The sequence below is a fragment of the Salvelinus namaycush genome, chromosome 22, assembly GCF_016432855.1.
Source record: "Salvelinus namaycush isolate Seneca chromosome 22, SaNama_1.0, whole genome shotgun sequence".
NCBI lineage: Eukaryota > Metazoa > Chordata > Actinopteri > Salmoniformes > Salmonidae > Salvelinus > Salvelinus namaycush.
The window spans coordinates 26722751-26738177 of NC_052328.1; the positions used below are offsets into that span (position 1 = coordinate 26722751).

General features: G+C 43.3%; 1 protein-coding gene across 1 annotated transcript in view; it reads left to right on the plus strand.

Annotated features, from left to right (window-relative positions):
• LOC120017809 (inactive phospholipase D5-like) overlaps window positions 1-15427 on the plus strand; it is a 76804-nt gene that overhangs the window by 37097 nt on the left and 24280 nt on the right. The window contains exon 2 of the mRNA XM_038960779.1: window positions 3888-4024. Coding sequence (XP_038816707.1) covers window positions 3888-4024 — 137 coding nt within the window. The remainder of the gene's footprint in view (window positions 1-3887; window positions 4025-15427) is intronic.

The window sequence follows — 15427 nt, forward strand, 5'->3', positions numbered from 1 at the left end:
AAAAATAGCACTGAATCAGCCAGAGTAATTACAGACACCAACGTCAAATACCTAAATACTCATCATAAAACATTTCTGAAAAATCGATGGTGTACAGCAAATTAAAGACAAACATCTTGTGAATCCAGCCAATATTTCCGATTTTTTAAGTGTTTTACAGCGAAAACACAATATAGCATTATATTAGCTTACTACAATAGCCTACCACACTACCGCATTCATTCATCAAGGCACGTTAGCGATAGCAATAGGCACGTTAGCGATAGCGAATAAACCAGCAAAAGATATTAATTTTCACTAACCTTCATAAACCTTCATCAGATGACAGTCCTATAACATCAGGTTATACATACACTTATGTTTTGTTCGAAAATGTGCATATTTAGAGCTGAAATCAGTGGTTATACATTGTGCTAACGTAGCATCTTTTTCCCAGAATGTGCGGATATTTTTATGACACTCAACTATTCTGACCAAATAACTATTCATAAACGTTACTAGAAAATACATGTTGTATAGGAAATGATAGATACACTAGTTCTTAATGCAATCGCCATGTTAGAATTCTAAAAATAACTTAATTACGACATCCAGCTTAGTTATAGCGAGAGAGTACCCAAAATCTGGGCGCAAACGACTATTTCACATGTTCGACAGATATATGAAATAGCATCATAAAATGGGTCCTACTTTTGACGATCTTCCATCAGAATGTTGTACAAGGGGTCCTTTGTCCAGAACAATCGTTGTTTGGATTTAGAATGTCCTCTTCTCCAGTCAATTAGCACGGAAAGCTAGCAAAGTAGCGAGAAGCTCTCCTTCCTGAACAAAGGCACACAACGCAACACGCCTAACGTTCCGAATAAATTTCAATAATCTAATAAAACTATATTGAAAAAACATACTTTACGATGATATTGTCACATGTATCAAATAAAATCAAAGCCGGGGATATTAGTCGTCTATAACGACAGCTTTTCAGAAGGCAAAACCAGGTCCCTTCACGCGCTCTCCAGAAAACAGGAAACTGGTGACACGTCATACCGAGAGCTTTTATTCGACCCCAGATCAAGTTATACACTCCATTTCTTCTCTCACTGCCTGTCGACATCTAGTGGAAGATGTATGAAGTGCATGTATACTGATATATATGAAGCCCATTTATAGGCAGGCCCTAGAACAGAGCATCGATTTCAGATTTTCCACTTCCTGTCAGGAAGTTTACTGCAAAATGAGTTCTGTTTTACTCACAGATATAATTCAAACGGTTTTAGAAACTAGAGAGTGTTTTCTATCCAATAGTAATAATAATATGCATATTGTACGAGCAAGAATTGAGTACGAGGCCGTTTAAATTGGGCACGATTTTCCCCCAAAGTGAAAACAGCGCCCTCTGTCCTCAACAGGTTAACTTCTTAAGCAATGTTTTTTTTCTGGACACTCTTCCGTAAAGCCCAGCTCTGTGGAGTGTACGGCTTAAAGTGGTCCTATGGACAGATACTCCAATCTCTGCTGTGGAGCTTTGCAGCTCCTTCAGGGTTATCTTTGGTTTCTTCGTTGCCTCTCTGATTAATTCCCTCCTTGTCTGGTCTGTGAGTTTTGGTGGCCCCCTTTTTAATAATGGATTTAATGGTGCTCCGTGGGATGTTCAAAGTTTCAGGTATTTTTTTTTATAACCCAACCCTGATCTGTACTTCTCCACAACCTTTCCTCTGAACTTTTTGGAAAGCTCCTTGGTGCCGCTTGCTTGGTGGTGCCTCTTGCTTAGTGGTGTTGCAGACTCTGGGGCCTTTCAGAACTGTTGTGTATATACACTGCTCAAAAAAATAAAGGGAACACTTAAACAACACAATGTAACTCCAAGTCAATCACACTTCTGTGAAATCAAACTGTCCACTTAGGAAGCAACACTGATTGACAATAAATTTCACATGCTGTTGTGCAAATGGAATAGACAACAGGTGGAAATTATAGGCAATTAGCAAGACACCCCCAATAAAGGAGTGGTTCTGCAGGTGGTGACCACAGACCACTTCTCAGTTCCTATGCTTCCTGGCTGATGTTTTGGTCACTTTTGAATGCTGGCGGTGCTTTCACTCTAGTGGTAGCATGAGACGGAGTCTACAACCCACACAAGTGGCTCAGGTAGTGCAGCTCATCCAGGATGGCACATCAATGCGAGCTGTGGCAAGAAGGTTTGCTGTGTCTGTCAGCATAGTGTCCAGAGCATGGAGGCTCTACCAGGAGACAGGCCAGTACATCAGGAGACGTGGAGGAGGCCGTAGGAGGGCAACAACCCAGCAGCAGGACCGCTACCTCCGCCTTTGTGCAAGGAGGAGCACTGCCAGAGCCCTGCAAAATGACCTCCAGCAGGCCACAACTGTGCATGTGTCAGCATATGGTCTCACAAGGGGTCTGAGGATCTCATCTCGGTACCTAATGGCAGTCAGGCTACCTCTGGCGAGCACATGGAGGGCTGTGCGGCCCCACAAAGAAATGCCACCCCACACCATGACTGACCCACCGCCAAACCGGTCATGCTGGAGGATGTTGCAGGCAGCAGAACGTTCTCCACGGCGTCTCCAGACTCTGTCACGTCTGTCACATGTGCTCATGTGCTCAGTGTGAACCTGCTTTCATCTGTGAAGAGCACAGGGCGCCAGTGGCGAATTTGCCAATCTTGGTGTTCTCTGGCAAATGCCAAACGTCCTGCACGGTGCTGGGCTGTAAGCACAACCCCCACCTGTGGACGTCGGGCCCTCATACCACCCTCATGGAGTCTGTTTCTGACCGTTTGAGCAGACACATGCACATTTGTGGCCTGCTGGAGATCATTTTGCAGGGCTCTGGCAGTGCACCTCCTGGCACAAAGGCGGAGGTAGCGGTCCTGCTGCTGGGTTGTTGCCCTCCTACGGCCTCCTCCACATCTCCTGATGTACTGGCCTGTCTCCTGGTAGCGCCTCCATGCTCTGGACACTACGCTGACAGACACAGCAAACCTTTTTGCCACAGCTCGCATTGATGTGCCATCCTGGATGAACTGCACTACCTGAGCCACTTGTGTGGGTTGTAGACTCCGTCTCATGCTACCACTAGAGTGAGAGCACCGCCAGCATTCAAAAGTGACCAAAACATCAGCCAGGAAGCATAGGAACTGAGAAGTTGTCTGTGGTCACCACCTGCAGAATCACTCCTTTTTTGGGGGTGTCTTGCTAATTGCCTATAATTTCCACCTGTTGTCTATTCCATTTGCACAACAGCATGTGAAATGTATTGTCAATCAGTGTTGCTTCCTAATTGGACAGTTTGATTTCACAGAAGTGTGATTGACTTGGAGTTACATTGTGTTGTTTAAGTGTTCCCTTTATTTTTTTGAGCAGTGTATATATATATATATATTACCATTACAATCTCACAGGGTTGGCCAAGGTCCAAGTGCCCCTTTTGATTTTGACAAGCCCTCCAGAAGTACTTTTTTATAAATGATTGATTTGGAGCCAAATCTAACTGTTTTCAGTAGATCACTGTACCACCAGCCATGGCCTCCCCTGCAAATACTTTGTTCTCCCTTTTCCAATTATTATCCTTACAAATAAGGGTCATATTTTCACCATATGCAGCCATTTGGATCCAGCCCAAATATGCCAAGTTATCAGCAAAAAATGCCTCTTTACTGGGTTCCCTGCTGGCTTCTCTCCCCCATATGGCTGATCCTGACCATGAACAGTATGTAAATGTTTGCGTTGACTTCCTTTGGGAACGTGCTGCTATCATGTATGATTTGCTGTGCAGTGCAATAAAGCAGCCAGGGTGAGGGCAAGGTTTGGGCACTGACCCTCTAGGTGAATAAAAATGTCCAACAATCAATGTGTTGCTCTCTCTTACAGTCTCAGCAGAAATGCATCGTAATCTTTGCGTTGGTGTGCTGTTTCGCCGTGCTGGTGGCCTTGATCTTCTCAGCGGTGGATGTCTGGGGAGAGGATGAAGACGGTATAACAGAGGAGAACTGTAACAAGAACTGCAGGTGAGATATCCTCCAGCCATAACAATCTCTCAATTCCCATAGCCCAGTTTTTCAAAAGTTATCTTTATGGATTTCACCTAGGATCAGATAGGATCAAATGGAAAGAGAGGGAATGAATGAATGGAATGGTAATCCCCATTTAAGTCAATGATCTGTCCGTTCTATTCATTCTATTTCTATGCATTTAATCCTAAATCCAGATAACGTTACACTGTCTATACACTGTCAATCAAGTACACTATATATACAAAAGTATGTAGACACCCCTTCAAAATAGTGGATTCGGCTATGTCAGTCACACCCATTGCTGACGGGTGTATAAAATCAAACACGCAGCCATGCGATCTCCATAGACAAACATTGGCAGTAGAATGGCCTTACTGAAGAGCTCAGTGACTTTCAAAGTGGCAATGTCATAGGATGCCAACATTCCAACAAGTCAAGTTTGTCAAATTCCTGCCCTGCTAGAGGTGCCCTGTAAGTGCTGTTATTGTGAAGTGTCTAGGAGCAACAATGGCTCAGCTGCGATGTGGTAGGCCACACAAGTTCACAGATCTGGACCGCAGAGTGCTGAAGTGCATAGCGCGTAAAAATCATCTGTCCTTGGCTGCAATACCAACTACCGAGTTCCAAACGACCTCTGGAAGCAACATAAGCACAATAACTGTTCGTTGGGAGCTTCAGGAAATGGGTTTCCATGGCCGAGCAGCCGCACACCAGCCTAAGATCACCATGCACAATGCCAAGCATCGGCTGGAGTGGTGTAAAGTTCACCGCCATTGGACTCTGGAGCAGTGGAAACGCATTCTCTGGAGTGATGACAGCAAATGCTCTGGCAAACAAATAAACAAAACACCATCCAACCTGGAACTGAGTGAGTAATGCTTAGTCTGAAGCAATTTTTTTACTTTCAAAAGTCAAGAAGAAAAATATATTACAATGATATATTTTACTTTATACGGACTGAATGCTAAGGCTACAAAGCTTGCTAGGACAAAGAGCTACAACTTCAATTAGCACTGACGTGTGAAGCGAGATGTGTCGATGCCTTTAAGCCCAACAAATGGCCGGCTACCCCACCCAAATCCAGAGGCCTCGAAGCCCCCTCCTGCTGTTCAGGGCTGTCCACTGGCATTTTCTACAAGAAATCTGCCTCCAGAAATAAAAGCTTCTCCCAAGTGGGTGTGACACTTATTCCGTTTGCCTGCTGCACTGCTGCTTGGATTCCACCTGGCGATCTGTTCACCATCTGCCCTGGTTGTCTGCCCATCTGGTACAAGTAACCCCCCCCCCCCCCCCCCCCTCAAAGCTTTCACTTGCCTCCAGCACACAGGCACTGTTGGGGCGAGTGACTCAGAACTTACTTGGCTCGCCCCAAGTCGTTAAATCTTTTTTTTTTTATATTGTGCATCTTGCTATTTTGCTATTTGCCTCATGACTCCTGCATGCTTTGTTGACTACAAACTTTCTTTACCCAACCATGGGACAGATTGTTTGTTCCCGCACTCGAGACTCTGACTATTGGTTACACAGACTTTTGGACTCCCATCCCATTCTAACCACCTCTCGCCGGCTTTGTATTAATTTTACCTGATGAAATTGCTGTACAATATGATCTTGTTGTCATCTGATGCACATTCAGATGTCGTAAATCAGCACTGCAGAGCTCTCCCTGATTGTATTACTGTTGATGATATCTGGAAATGTGCATGTACACCCAGGCCCATCTACTGTTGCTAGCCCCAATTCTCACTTGTGCTCTGATATCTGCTTCACTGATTTCTGCTCTCGTAAAAGCCTGGGTTTTCTGCACGTTAACACTAGAAGCTTATTACCCAAAATGGATCAATTGGAAGTGTGGGTTCACAGCTCCAATCCAGATCTGTTGGTCATTACTGAGACGTGGTTAAGGAAGAGTGTTTTGCATACTGATGTTAACCTTTCTGGTTATAACCTTTTTCGGCAAGACAGATCTTCCAAAGGTGGGGGAGTGGCAATCTTTACCAAGGATCACCTTCAGTGCTTGGTTGTCTCCCCCAAGTCTGTCCCCAAACAATTTGATTTGCTGGTTTTAAGTATTAAACTTTCAAATAGCTCTTTGTTGACTGTTGCTGGGTGTTATCGTCCTTCTTCAGCACCGGCCTGTACCCTACCTGCCCTAAGCTCTCTCCTGGCTCCTTACACGAAGTCTGAATTTGTCCTGTTAGGTTACCTAAACTGGGACATGCTTAATCCACCTGACCAAGTCCTAAAGCAATGGGACTCCCTAAATCTTTCTCAGATTATTACCAATCCCACAAGGTATGACTCCAAACACCCAGAAAAGGCCACTCTCCTCGATGTTATCCTCACAAATAATCCTGATAGGTATCAGTCTGGTGTTTTCTGTAATGACCTTTTAATGACCACTGTTTTACAGCCTGTGTTCGTAATGGCTGCTCAGTGAAATGACCTGTCCTGATTTGTCATAGACGCTTGCTAAAAAAACTTTAATGAGCAAGCCTTCCTTCATGAACTGGCCTCTGTAAAATGGTATAGAATCCGCTTGATCCCCTCTGTCAAAGAGGATCAAGCTTCTTTTTTAATATTTTCAGTGGTATTGTCAACAAACACGCCCCCATAAAGAAAATGAGAATTAAAAACAAGTTCAGCCCCTGGTTCGACCGTGATCTTGCAGAGTTACTCCACCTCAAGAATTGCATTTGTCGAAAGGCTCGTCACACGCATACTCAAGCTGACTGGCTCTTGTTCAGGCAAATGAGAAATAAGTCCACTCAGGCTATCCGGAAGGCCAAAGTTAGTTACTTTAAGGAGCAGTTCTCTCTCTGTGGGTCTAACCCCAAGAAGTTCTGGAAAACGGTTAAAGACCTGGAGAATAAACGCTCCTCCTTACAGCTGCCCATGTCCCTTAAAGGTGATGATATGGTTGTGTCTGACAGTCGGGATTCCTATTTGACTCAGCCATGCCTCCTTGCCCATCCAACATTTCCTCATCTTCCACCCCTTCTAATGCGACTATCCCCGATGCTTCTCTCTTTTTTTCCCTGCCCTGCTACAAAGTTTCTCCTTGCAGGCAGTCACTGAGTCCGAGTTGCTAAAGGAGGTCCTGAAACTTGACCCCAAAAAAACATCTGGGTCAGATGGTTTAGACCCTTCTTTAAGGTTACTGCCCCTATCATCATCAAGCCTCTCTCCTACCTTTTTAACATGTCTCTCCTTTCTGGGGAGGTTCCCATTGCTTGGAAGGCAGCCCCGGTTTGTCCTTTATTTAAAGGGGGAGATCCAGCTGATCCTAACTGTTATAGGACAATTTCTATTTTGCCCTGTTTATCAAAAGTGTTGGAAAAACGTGTCAATAATCAACTGACTGGCTTTCTTGATGTCTATATTATTGCAATCTGGTTTCCGCTCAGGTTATGGATGTGTCACTGCAACTTTAAAGGTCCACAATGATGTCGACTTTGCCCTTGATTCTATGCAATGTTTTGAGGCAATTTTTTGATTTTTTATTGACTTGGCCAAAGCATTTGATATGGTAGACCATTCCATTCTTGTGGGCTGGCTAAGGAGTATTGGTGTCTCTGGGGGGGTCTTTGGCCTGGTTTGTTATAATATTGTGCTGCTATTTTTATTAACCTGGTCAAAGCTTTTGGCCTGGTTTGCTAACTACCTCTCTCAAAGAGTACAGTGTATAAAGTCAGAAAATCTGCTGTCTCAGCCACTGCCTGTCACCAAGGGAGTACCTAAGGTTCAATCCTAGGCCCCAAGCTCTTCTCAATTTACATCAACAATATAGCTCAGGCAGTAGGAAGCTCTCTCATCCATTTATATGCAGATGATACAGTCTTATACTCAGCTGGCCCCTCCCCGGATTTTGTGTTAAATGCTCTACAACAAATCTTTCTTAGTGTCCAACAAGCTTTCTCTACCCTTAACCTTGTTCTGAACACCTTCAAAACAAAGGTCATGTGGTTTGGTAAGAAGAATGCCCCTCTCCCCACAGGTGTGATTACTAACTCTGAGGGTTTAGAACTTGAGGTAGTCACCGCGTACAAGTACTTGGGAGTATGGCTAGACGGTACACTGTCCTTCTCAGCACATATCAAAGCTGCAGGCTAAAGTTAAATCTAGACTTGGCTTCATCTATTGTAATTGCTCCTCTTTCACCCCAGCTGCCAAACTAACCCTGATTCAGATGACCACCCTGCCCATGCTAGATTACAGAGACGTAATCTATAGATCGACAGGTAAGGGTGCTCTCGAGCGGCTAGATGTACTTTACCATTTGGCCTTCAGATTTGCCACTAATGCTACTTATAGGACACATCACTGCACTCTTTACTCCGCTGTAAACTGGTCATCTCTGTATACCCGTCGCAAGACCCACTGGTTGATGCTTATTTATAAAACCCTCTTAGGCCTCATTCCCTCCTATCTGAGATATCTACTGCAGCCCTCATCCTCCACATACAATACCCGTTCAGCCAGTCACATTCTGTTAAAGGTCCCCAAAGCACACACATCTCTGGGTCACTCGTCTTTTCAGTTCGCTGCAGTTAGCGACTGGAACGAGCTGCAACAAACACTCAAACTGGACAGTTTTATCTCAAATTTCTTCAAAGACTCAATCATGGACACTCTTACTGACAGTTGTGGCTGCTTTGTGTGATGTATTGTTGTTTCTACCTTCTTGCACTTTGTGCTGTTGTCTGTGCCCAATGATGTTTGTACCATGTTTTGTGCTGCTACCATGTTTTGTTTCTACCACGCTGTGTTGTCATGTGTTGCTGCCTTGCTATGTTGTTGTCTTAGGTCTCTATGTAGTGTTGTGTTGTCTCTCTTGTCGTGATGTGTGTTTTGTCCTATATTTTTATATATTAAAAAAAGTTTTTTATTTAAATCCCAGCCCCTGTCCCTACAGGAGGCCCTTTGCCTTTTGGTAGGCCGCCATTGTAAGTAAGAATTTGATTTGTTATTAACTAACTTGCCTATTTAAATAAAATATTTAATAAATAAAAATGAATCTTGCTTCACCATCTGGCAGACAAATCTGGGTTAGGTGGATGCCAGGGGAACGCTACCTGCCCCAATGCATAGTGTAAAGTTTGGTGGAGGAGGAATAATGGTCTGGGGCTGTTTTTCATGGTTCAGCCTATGTCCCTTAGTTCCAGTGAAGGGAAATCTCAACGCTACAGCATACAATGACATTCTAGACGATTCTGTGCTTCCAACTTTGTGGCAACAGTTTGGGGGAGGCCCTTTCCTGTTTCAGCATGACATTACCCCCGTGCACAAAGCGAGGTCAGAAATGGTTTGTCGAAATAGGTGTGGAAGAACTTGACTGGCCTGCACAGAGCCCTGACCTCAACCCTATCGAACACCTTTGGGATGAAATGGGACGCCGGTTGCGAGCCAGGCCTAATCGCCCAACATCAGTGCCCGACCTCACTAATTCTCTTGCGGCTGAATGGAAGCAAGTCCCAGCAGCAATGTTCCAACATCTAGTGGAAAGCTTTCCTAGGAGAGTAGAGTCTGTTATTGCAGCAAAGGGGGGACTAACTTCATATTAATGCCCATGATTTTGAAATGAGATGTTCGATGAACAGGTGTCCACATAGATGGCCTTCTGTTGAGCTGCATCGATGACAGGGCACATCTGAAAGCATTGTGTGAGAAATAATCTATCTTGAGCGATGGGTTTGTTTGAGGAAGAGAGAAATCCACTGTGCTCATTCAGAGTGGAACCTATCCCCTTTGCCTAGTAAGCTAAGTCAATGTGGTGTAGAGAAAATGTATGACTTCGATCAAGACATTAATGTCAATTATGGGAATCATATTTCTCCAAATCTGGCATATATATATATATACAATTTTGTATGTGTCATAGACCAAGACCTTTATGAGGCAGGGATCTTGTATTGCTTGTATTCAGGAAGTCTGCTTCAGGGGGAAAATTAGATTAATTTTTGGATTAGGGCACATAGGCCTTGTAAACAGAATATTTAATCAAATTAATATCCTGTGTGCAGGATAAACTTCTGTGCTGCGTCAGACGTTTTCCCAGATTAGGGCTGCAGTGTGCCAGAGAGGAGTTCATAATGATCCACATGGTGCTGCTTCCTTCCTTATGACTCTTTGTAAACTGTCAGCATTTGGAGCCACTGTTGACCAGTGCTACATTTCACTGCTGTTAACTTGGTCTATTTCAGGACCTACTGTATCTTGCCATGTCTGATCCCATTGGCTCCTGCTGTCTTAGCATTAATTGTCTAGGATTATGCATGGAATGCTGTTTTAGAATGATTGGGGTTCTGTTCATGATGAAATGTTGCCATGCCATGGTAGAGCTTAGTGAACATAATGTTCTGTGATAACATCTCTCTACAGCTCTTTCACTTCAAGTGTGCTGAAGTACTTTTTATACTTTTCAGACTAATAATAATAATTTGAGGGGTGCTTATATTTGTTATTTTACACACGAGTGTAATGGAACTGTGTTTCTTGCATATCCCAACTCCCCCGGAGACACCCTCAGGGAGTTGGTGTTACGTCCAGGGTCACCATTGTACAGTGCCCCTGGAGCAATTAGGGTTAAGTGCCTTGCTTTTATTTATTTTACCCTTATTTTACCAGGTAAGTTGACTGAGAACACATTCTCATTTACAGCAACAACCTGGGGAATAGTTGCAGGGGATGGGGGGTGATGAATGAGCTAATTGGAAGCTGGGGATGATTAGGTAGCGATGATGATAGGAAGGCCATATTGGGAATACAGCCAGGAGACCGGGGTTAATGCCCCTACTCTTACAATAAGTGCCATGGGATCTTTAGTGATCACAGACAGTCAGGACACCTGTTTAACGTCCCATCCGAAGACGGCACCCTACACAGGCCAATGGGATATATCTTTTTAGACCAGAGGAAAGAGTGCTTCCTACACCACTTCCAGCAGTATCTGGTCTCCCATTCAGAGACTGACCAGGACCAATCCTGCTTAGCTTCAGAGGCAAGCCAGCAGTGGGATGCAGTGTGGTATGCTTGCTCAAGGGCACAGCGGCAGATGTTTTACCTTGTAGGCTCTGGTATACTGTTTGAGCTCCTTTTTCCTGTCTCGCATGAGTAATGTCAAATTGTCAACCTATACCCGATTGTCAAACTGCGCACACTGCAATACAAGGTGTATTAAGCTATTAGTGTCTACCATCAACTAATGCATTATTGCAATGATATTCTACCTCACAACTTTAGGTTAATCCAAAGATTCCTGTAGCCAATTAGATGCGATCATATTGTGCATTGCTGTACTTGTCTAACAGCTGGTATTGAATGTCTGTTGACGAGGTACATATTGATCCAAGGCTGTGTAGTGGCAGACTTGAAACTAAATAATGTAGTTTCCGGATGGTGATGGACCTAGAAAAGGGTTACTGGTCTCATTTACTGGTAGACCTTTGATTAAAATATATCTATGGAATCCACTGCTCCTGATAATGCAGTAGGAGAACTAGACTGTTTATTTACTTCGTACAAGACGTTATACATGGAAGTCCCCATCAAATGTTTGTTTTAATGTCACCTAAACTGTATAATGAATCAAGGGGCATAAGAACAGTTTGTCAAACATGTATTTTTGGCTACTAATTACCAGTGCAGTCAGTATTCACCCAGTGCCCTATAAAGGAATGATGACTGTTTACTATTTCTGGCAGACCTTCAGTCAGTAGCATCCAAGACACTCTACCTGGGTCATATTCTATACAGTAACCAAACAGGTTCAAACTTCTGCCAGCATCTGGAGTCTGAATTAATGGATTGTCTAAGCCACTGACAGCAGTATTATAACTCAATGAAACTCCAGGGCTGAAACATACTAAATCCAGTCTCAGACCCAGGCTGTGAGATTCTTACATTTTATTTCTGGAATTTATCCCCATATATACAGTACCAGTCAAATGTTTGGACACACTTACTCATTCAAGTCTTTTTCTTTTCTTTTTACTATTTTCTACATTGCAGAATAATAGTGTGAAGACATCAGAACTATGAAATAACACATATGGAATCATGTAGTAACCAATAAAGTGCTAAACAAATCTTTGAGATTCTTCAAAGTAGCCACCTTTTGCCTTGATGACAGCTTTGCACACTATTGGCATTCTCTCAACCAGCTTCATGAGGTAGTCACCTGGAATGCATTTAAATTAACAGGTGTGCCTTGTTAAAAGTTAATTTGTGGAATTTCTTTCCTTATTGTGTTTGAGCCAGTCAGTTGTGTTGTGAAAAGGTAGGGGTGGTATACAGAAGATAGCCCTATTTGGTAAAATACCAAGTCCATATTATGGAAAGAACAGCTCAAATAAGCAAAGAGAAATTACAATCCATCATTGCTTTAAGACATGAAGGCCAGTCAATTCAGAAAATGTCAAGAACTTTGAAAGTATCTTCAAGTGCAGTTGCAAAAACCATCAAGTGCTATGATGAAATTGGCTCCTATGAGGACCACCACAGGTAAGGAAGACCCAGAGATGGCTCTGCTGCAGAGGATAAGTTCATTAGAGTTACCAGCCTTAGAAATTGCAGTCGAAGTAAATGCTTCAGAGTTCAAGTAACAGACACATCTCAACATCAACTGTTCAGAGGAGACTGTGTGAATCAGGCCTTCATGGTCGAATTGCTGCAAAGAAACCACCACTAAAGGACACCAATCATAAGAAGAGATTTGGGCCAGGAAACACAAGCAATGGACATTAAACCAGTGGAAATCTGTCCTTTTGGTCTGAGTCCAAATTTGAGATTTTTGCTTACAACCGCCGTGTCTTTGTGAAACGCAGAGTAGGTGAACGGATGATCTCTGCATGTGTAGTTTCCACTGTGAAGCATAGAGGAGGAGGTGTGATGGTGTGGGGGTGCTTTGCTGTTGACACTGGGACACTTAAAGGGACACTTAACCAGCATGACTACCACAGAATTCTGCAGCGACACGCCATTCCATCTGGTTTGGGCTTAGTGGGAATATAATTTGTTTTTCAACAGGACAATGACCCAACACATCTCCAGGCTGTGTAAGGGCTATTTGACCAAGAAGGAGAATGATAGAGTGCTGCATCAGAGGACCTGGCCTCCACAATCACCCGACCTCAATCCATTTGAGATGGGTTGGGATGAGTTGGACCGCAGAGTGAAGGAAAAGCAGCCAACAAGTGCTCAGCATATGTGGGAACTGCTTCAAGATTGTTGGAAAAGCATTCCAGGTGAAGCTGGTTGAGAGAATGCCAAGAGTGTGCAAAGCTGTCATCAAGGCAAATGGTGGCTACTTTGAAGAATCTCAAAGATTTGTTTAACACTTATGTTTTAAAATAAATCTGATTTTTAGACCCTTTTTGGTTACTACATGATTCCATATGTGTTATTTCATATTTTTGATGTCTTAAAGAAAAACCTTTGAATGAGTAGGTGTGTCCAAACTTGACTGGTACTGTATCTGTATTTGAGTATTCCCAGCAATTGTATTTTTTTCTTTTACCAGTCAAGTCAATTAAGAACAAATTCGGCCTGGCAAGCGGCATAAGGCCTCCTGTGGGGCAATGGGGGCGGGGATTTAAAGTGTAAGAAAAGACGGACAGAAGCAATATATCAGACATTTGTAATGGCATTACAATAATGCATAATAATACTTTTTTCATGACTTACGTCACCGTACTATATATGAATTTGCCTATTCCTATTGTGATGTCATAAAGAATACGTGAAAACACTGATCAATTCCAGGCATATCTAGCTAGTCATCCATCATGGGTCTCATTCACATTCACAGAGCCTTGGCTGCTACTATCAAAATAGTTTCCACCATTTAACATGCCAGTCTGCTCCAGTGTGTCTGCCTGGACAGGCATCCTGCCCGTTCGCAGAGCCGTTGGGTTTAACTGGACTTCTTCTTTAGCAGCTCTGTGCGTGTCATGGATGCACCACTGAAGGACATCAACAACACTGAAATCAGCCTTTCAGATAGGTGGGAGGGATTTCATTGTCATTCCAGAGATTTAAAACTTTAGCTTTCACTTTGAAAATTACTGAAGTTTCCTCCACTTGGGTATCAAGTAATACACACGGCTGCACATTGGGATTTCAAATGAGTGTGGCCTAATGTGCACGCAGCGTAAATAAATCTATGGACGTCCTTAGTTCTGAAACAAATGCTCTCCTCACTTTACAGAGACCTGCTTGCTGTTAGAGGCATAAATAATCCCCATGCATTATTTATTGAGTGAAATGGGTTGTTTTTTTCTCATTAAGATGACATGTTCTTCTTTCCTGGTTTTCTCATCATGAGATGGTTAGTATCTATCTGTCCTATTTGGTGTGGTGCCACTTTTGTGTTTCTAATTCTAATGGTAAATAATGCATGGAGTGACTGTTCATTTTATCAGTCTCTGAATCTTGCATGCTATTTCCAGGGTTTGCTTGTTTGTGTGTTATTGCATTTTGGCTATTCATGTTTTAGAGATTTAAAGTTTACAGAATAATCTACCATACTTTCTTGATCCTAACCTAAATCAATCCAAGTTCATTTCACAAACACATTTGTTTGACTACCATTCTCTTTGGGATATGTAGTGCTTTCCTTATGGAACATATGAACACAGTGTCCTTTACCATATTCATTTTTCTCCAACGTCATGACCTGATTTCAAGTGGTTAGTCACCCAGTCACTGTTTCTGGTACGCCACTGGTCAATTTGGTTTTGCAGCACTGACGGTATTTTGTCTGCTTGCTGACTCAACCGGGGCCAGGAACTGAATGTCTGCTCAACATCTCACTTGACTCGCCCTATTACCGTTTTATGTGATTAACTGTGTTTTCCTCTGAATGTTTTTTTATATATATTTTTGGGGGTTACCCCTTTTTTTCTCCCCAATTTCGTGGTGTCCAATTGTCCCATCATTGCAACTCCCTTGCGGATTCGGGAGAGGCGAAGGTCGAGATCCGTGCGTCCACCGAAACACGACCCCGCCAAGCCGCACTGATTCTTGACACAATGCCCGCTTAACCTGGAAGTCCGGCTCACCAATGTGTCAAAGGAAACACCATACACCTGGCGACCTTGTCAGCGTGCATACCCCCGGCCCGCCACAGGAGTCGCTAGAGTGCTGCAGTGCCTTAGACCGCTGCGCCACTCTGGAGGCGTTTTCCTCCAATATTGAACCATTTCCCACCATGAAGAATGTGTGCTCAGTAGTGGATCGGTATGAATCAATAATCTGGCAAGATAAAGCAGGAGCAATTTAGTTTTTTGTAATTTTTTGTTGCATTTTTTATAATTATACAGATAAGACAAAACAGGTAGAGGGAAAAACATACACTGATCCCCTACCAGATCAAACCCACCCCAACCCCCCATGCTC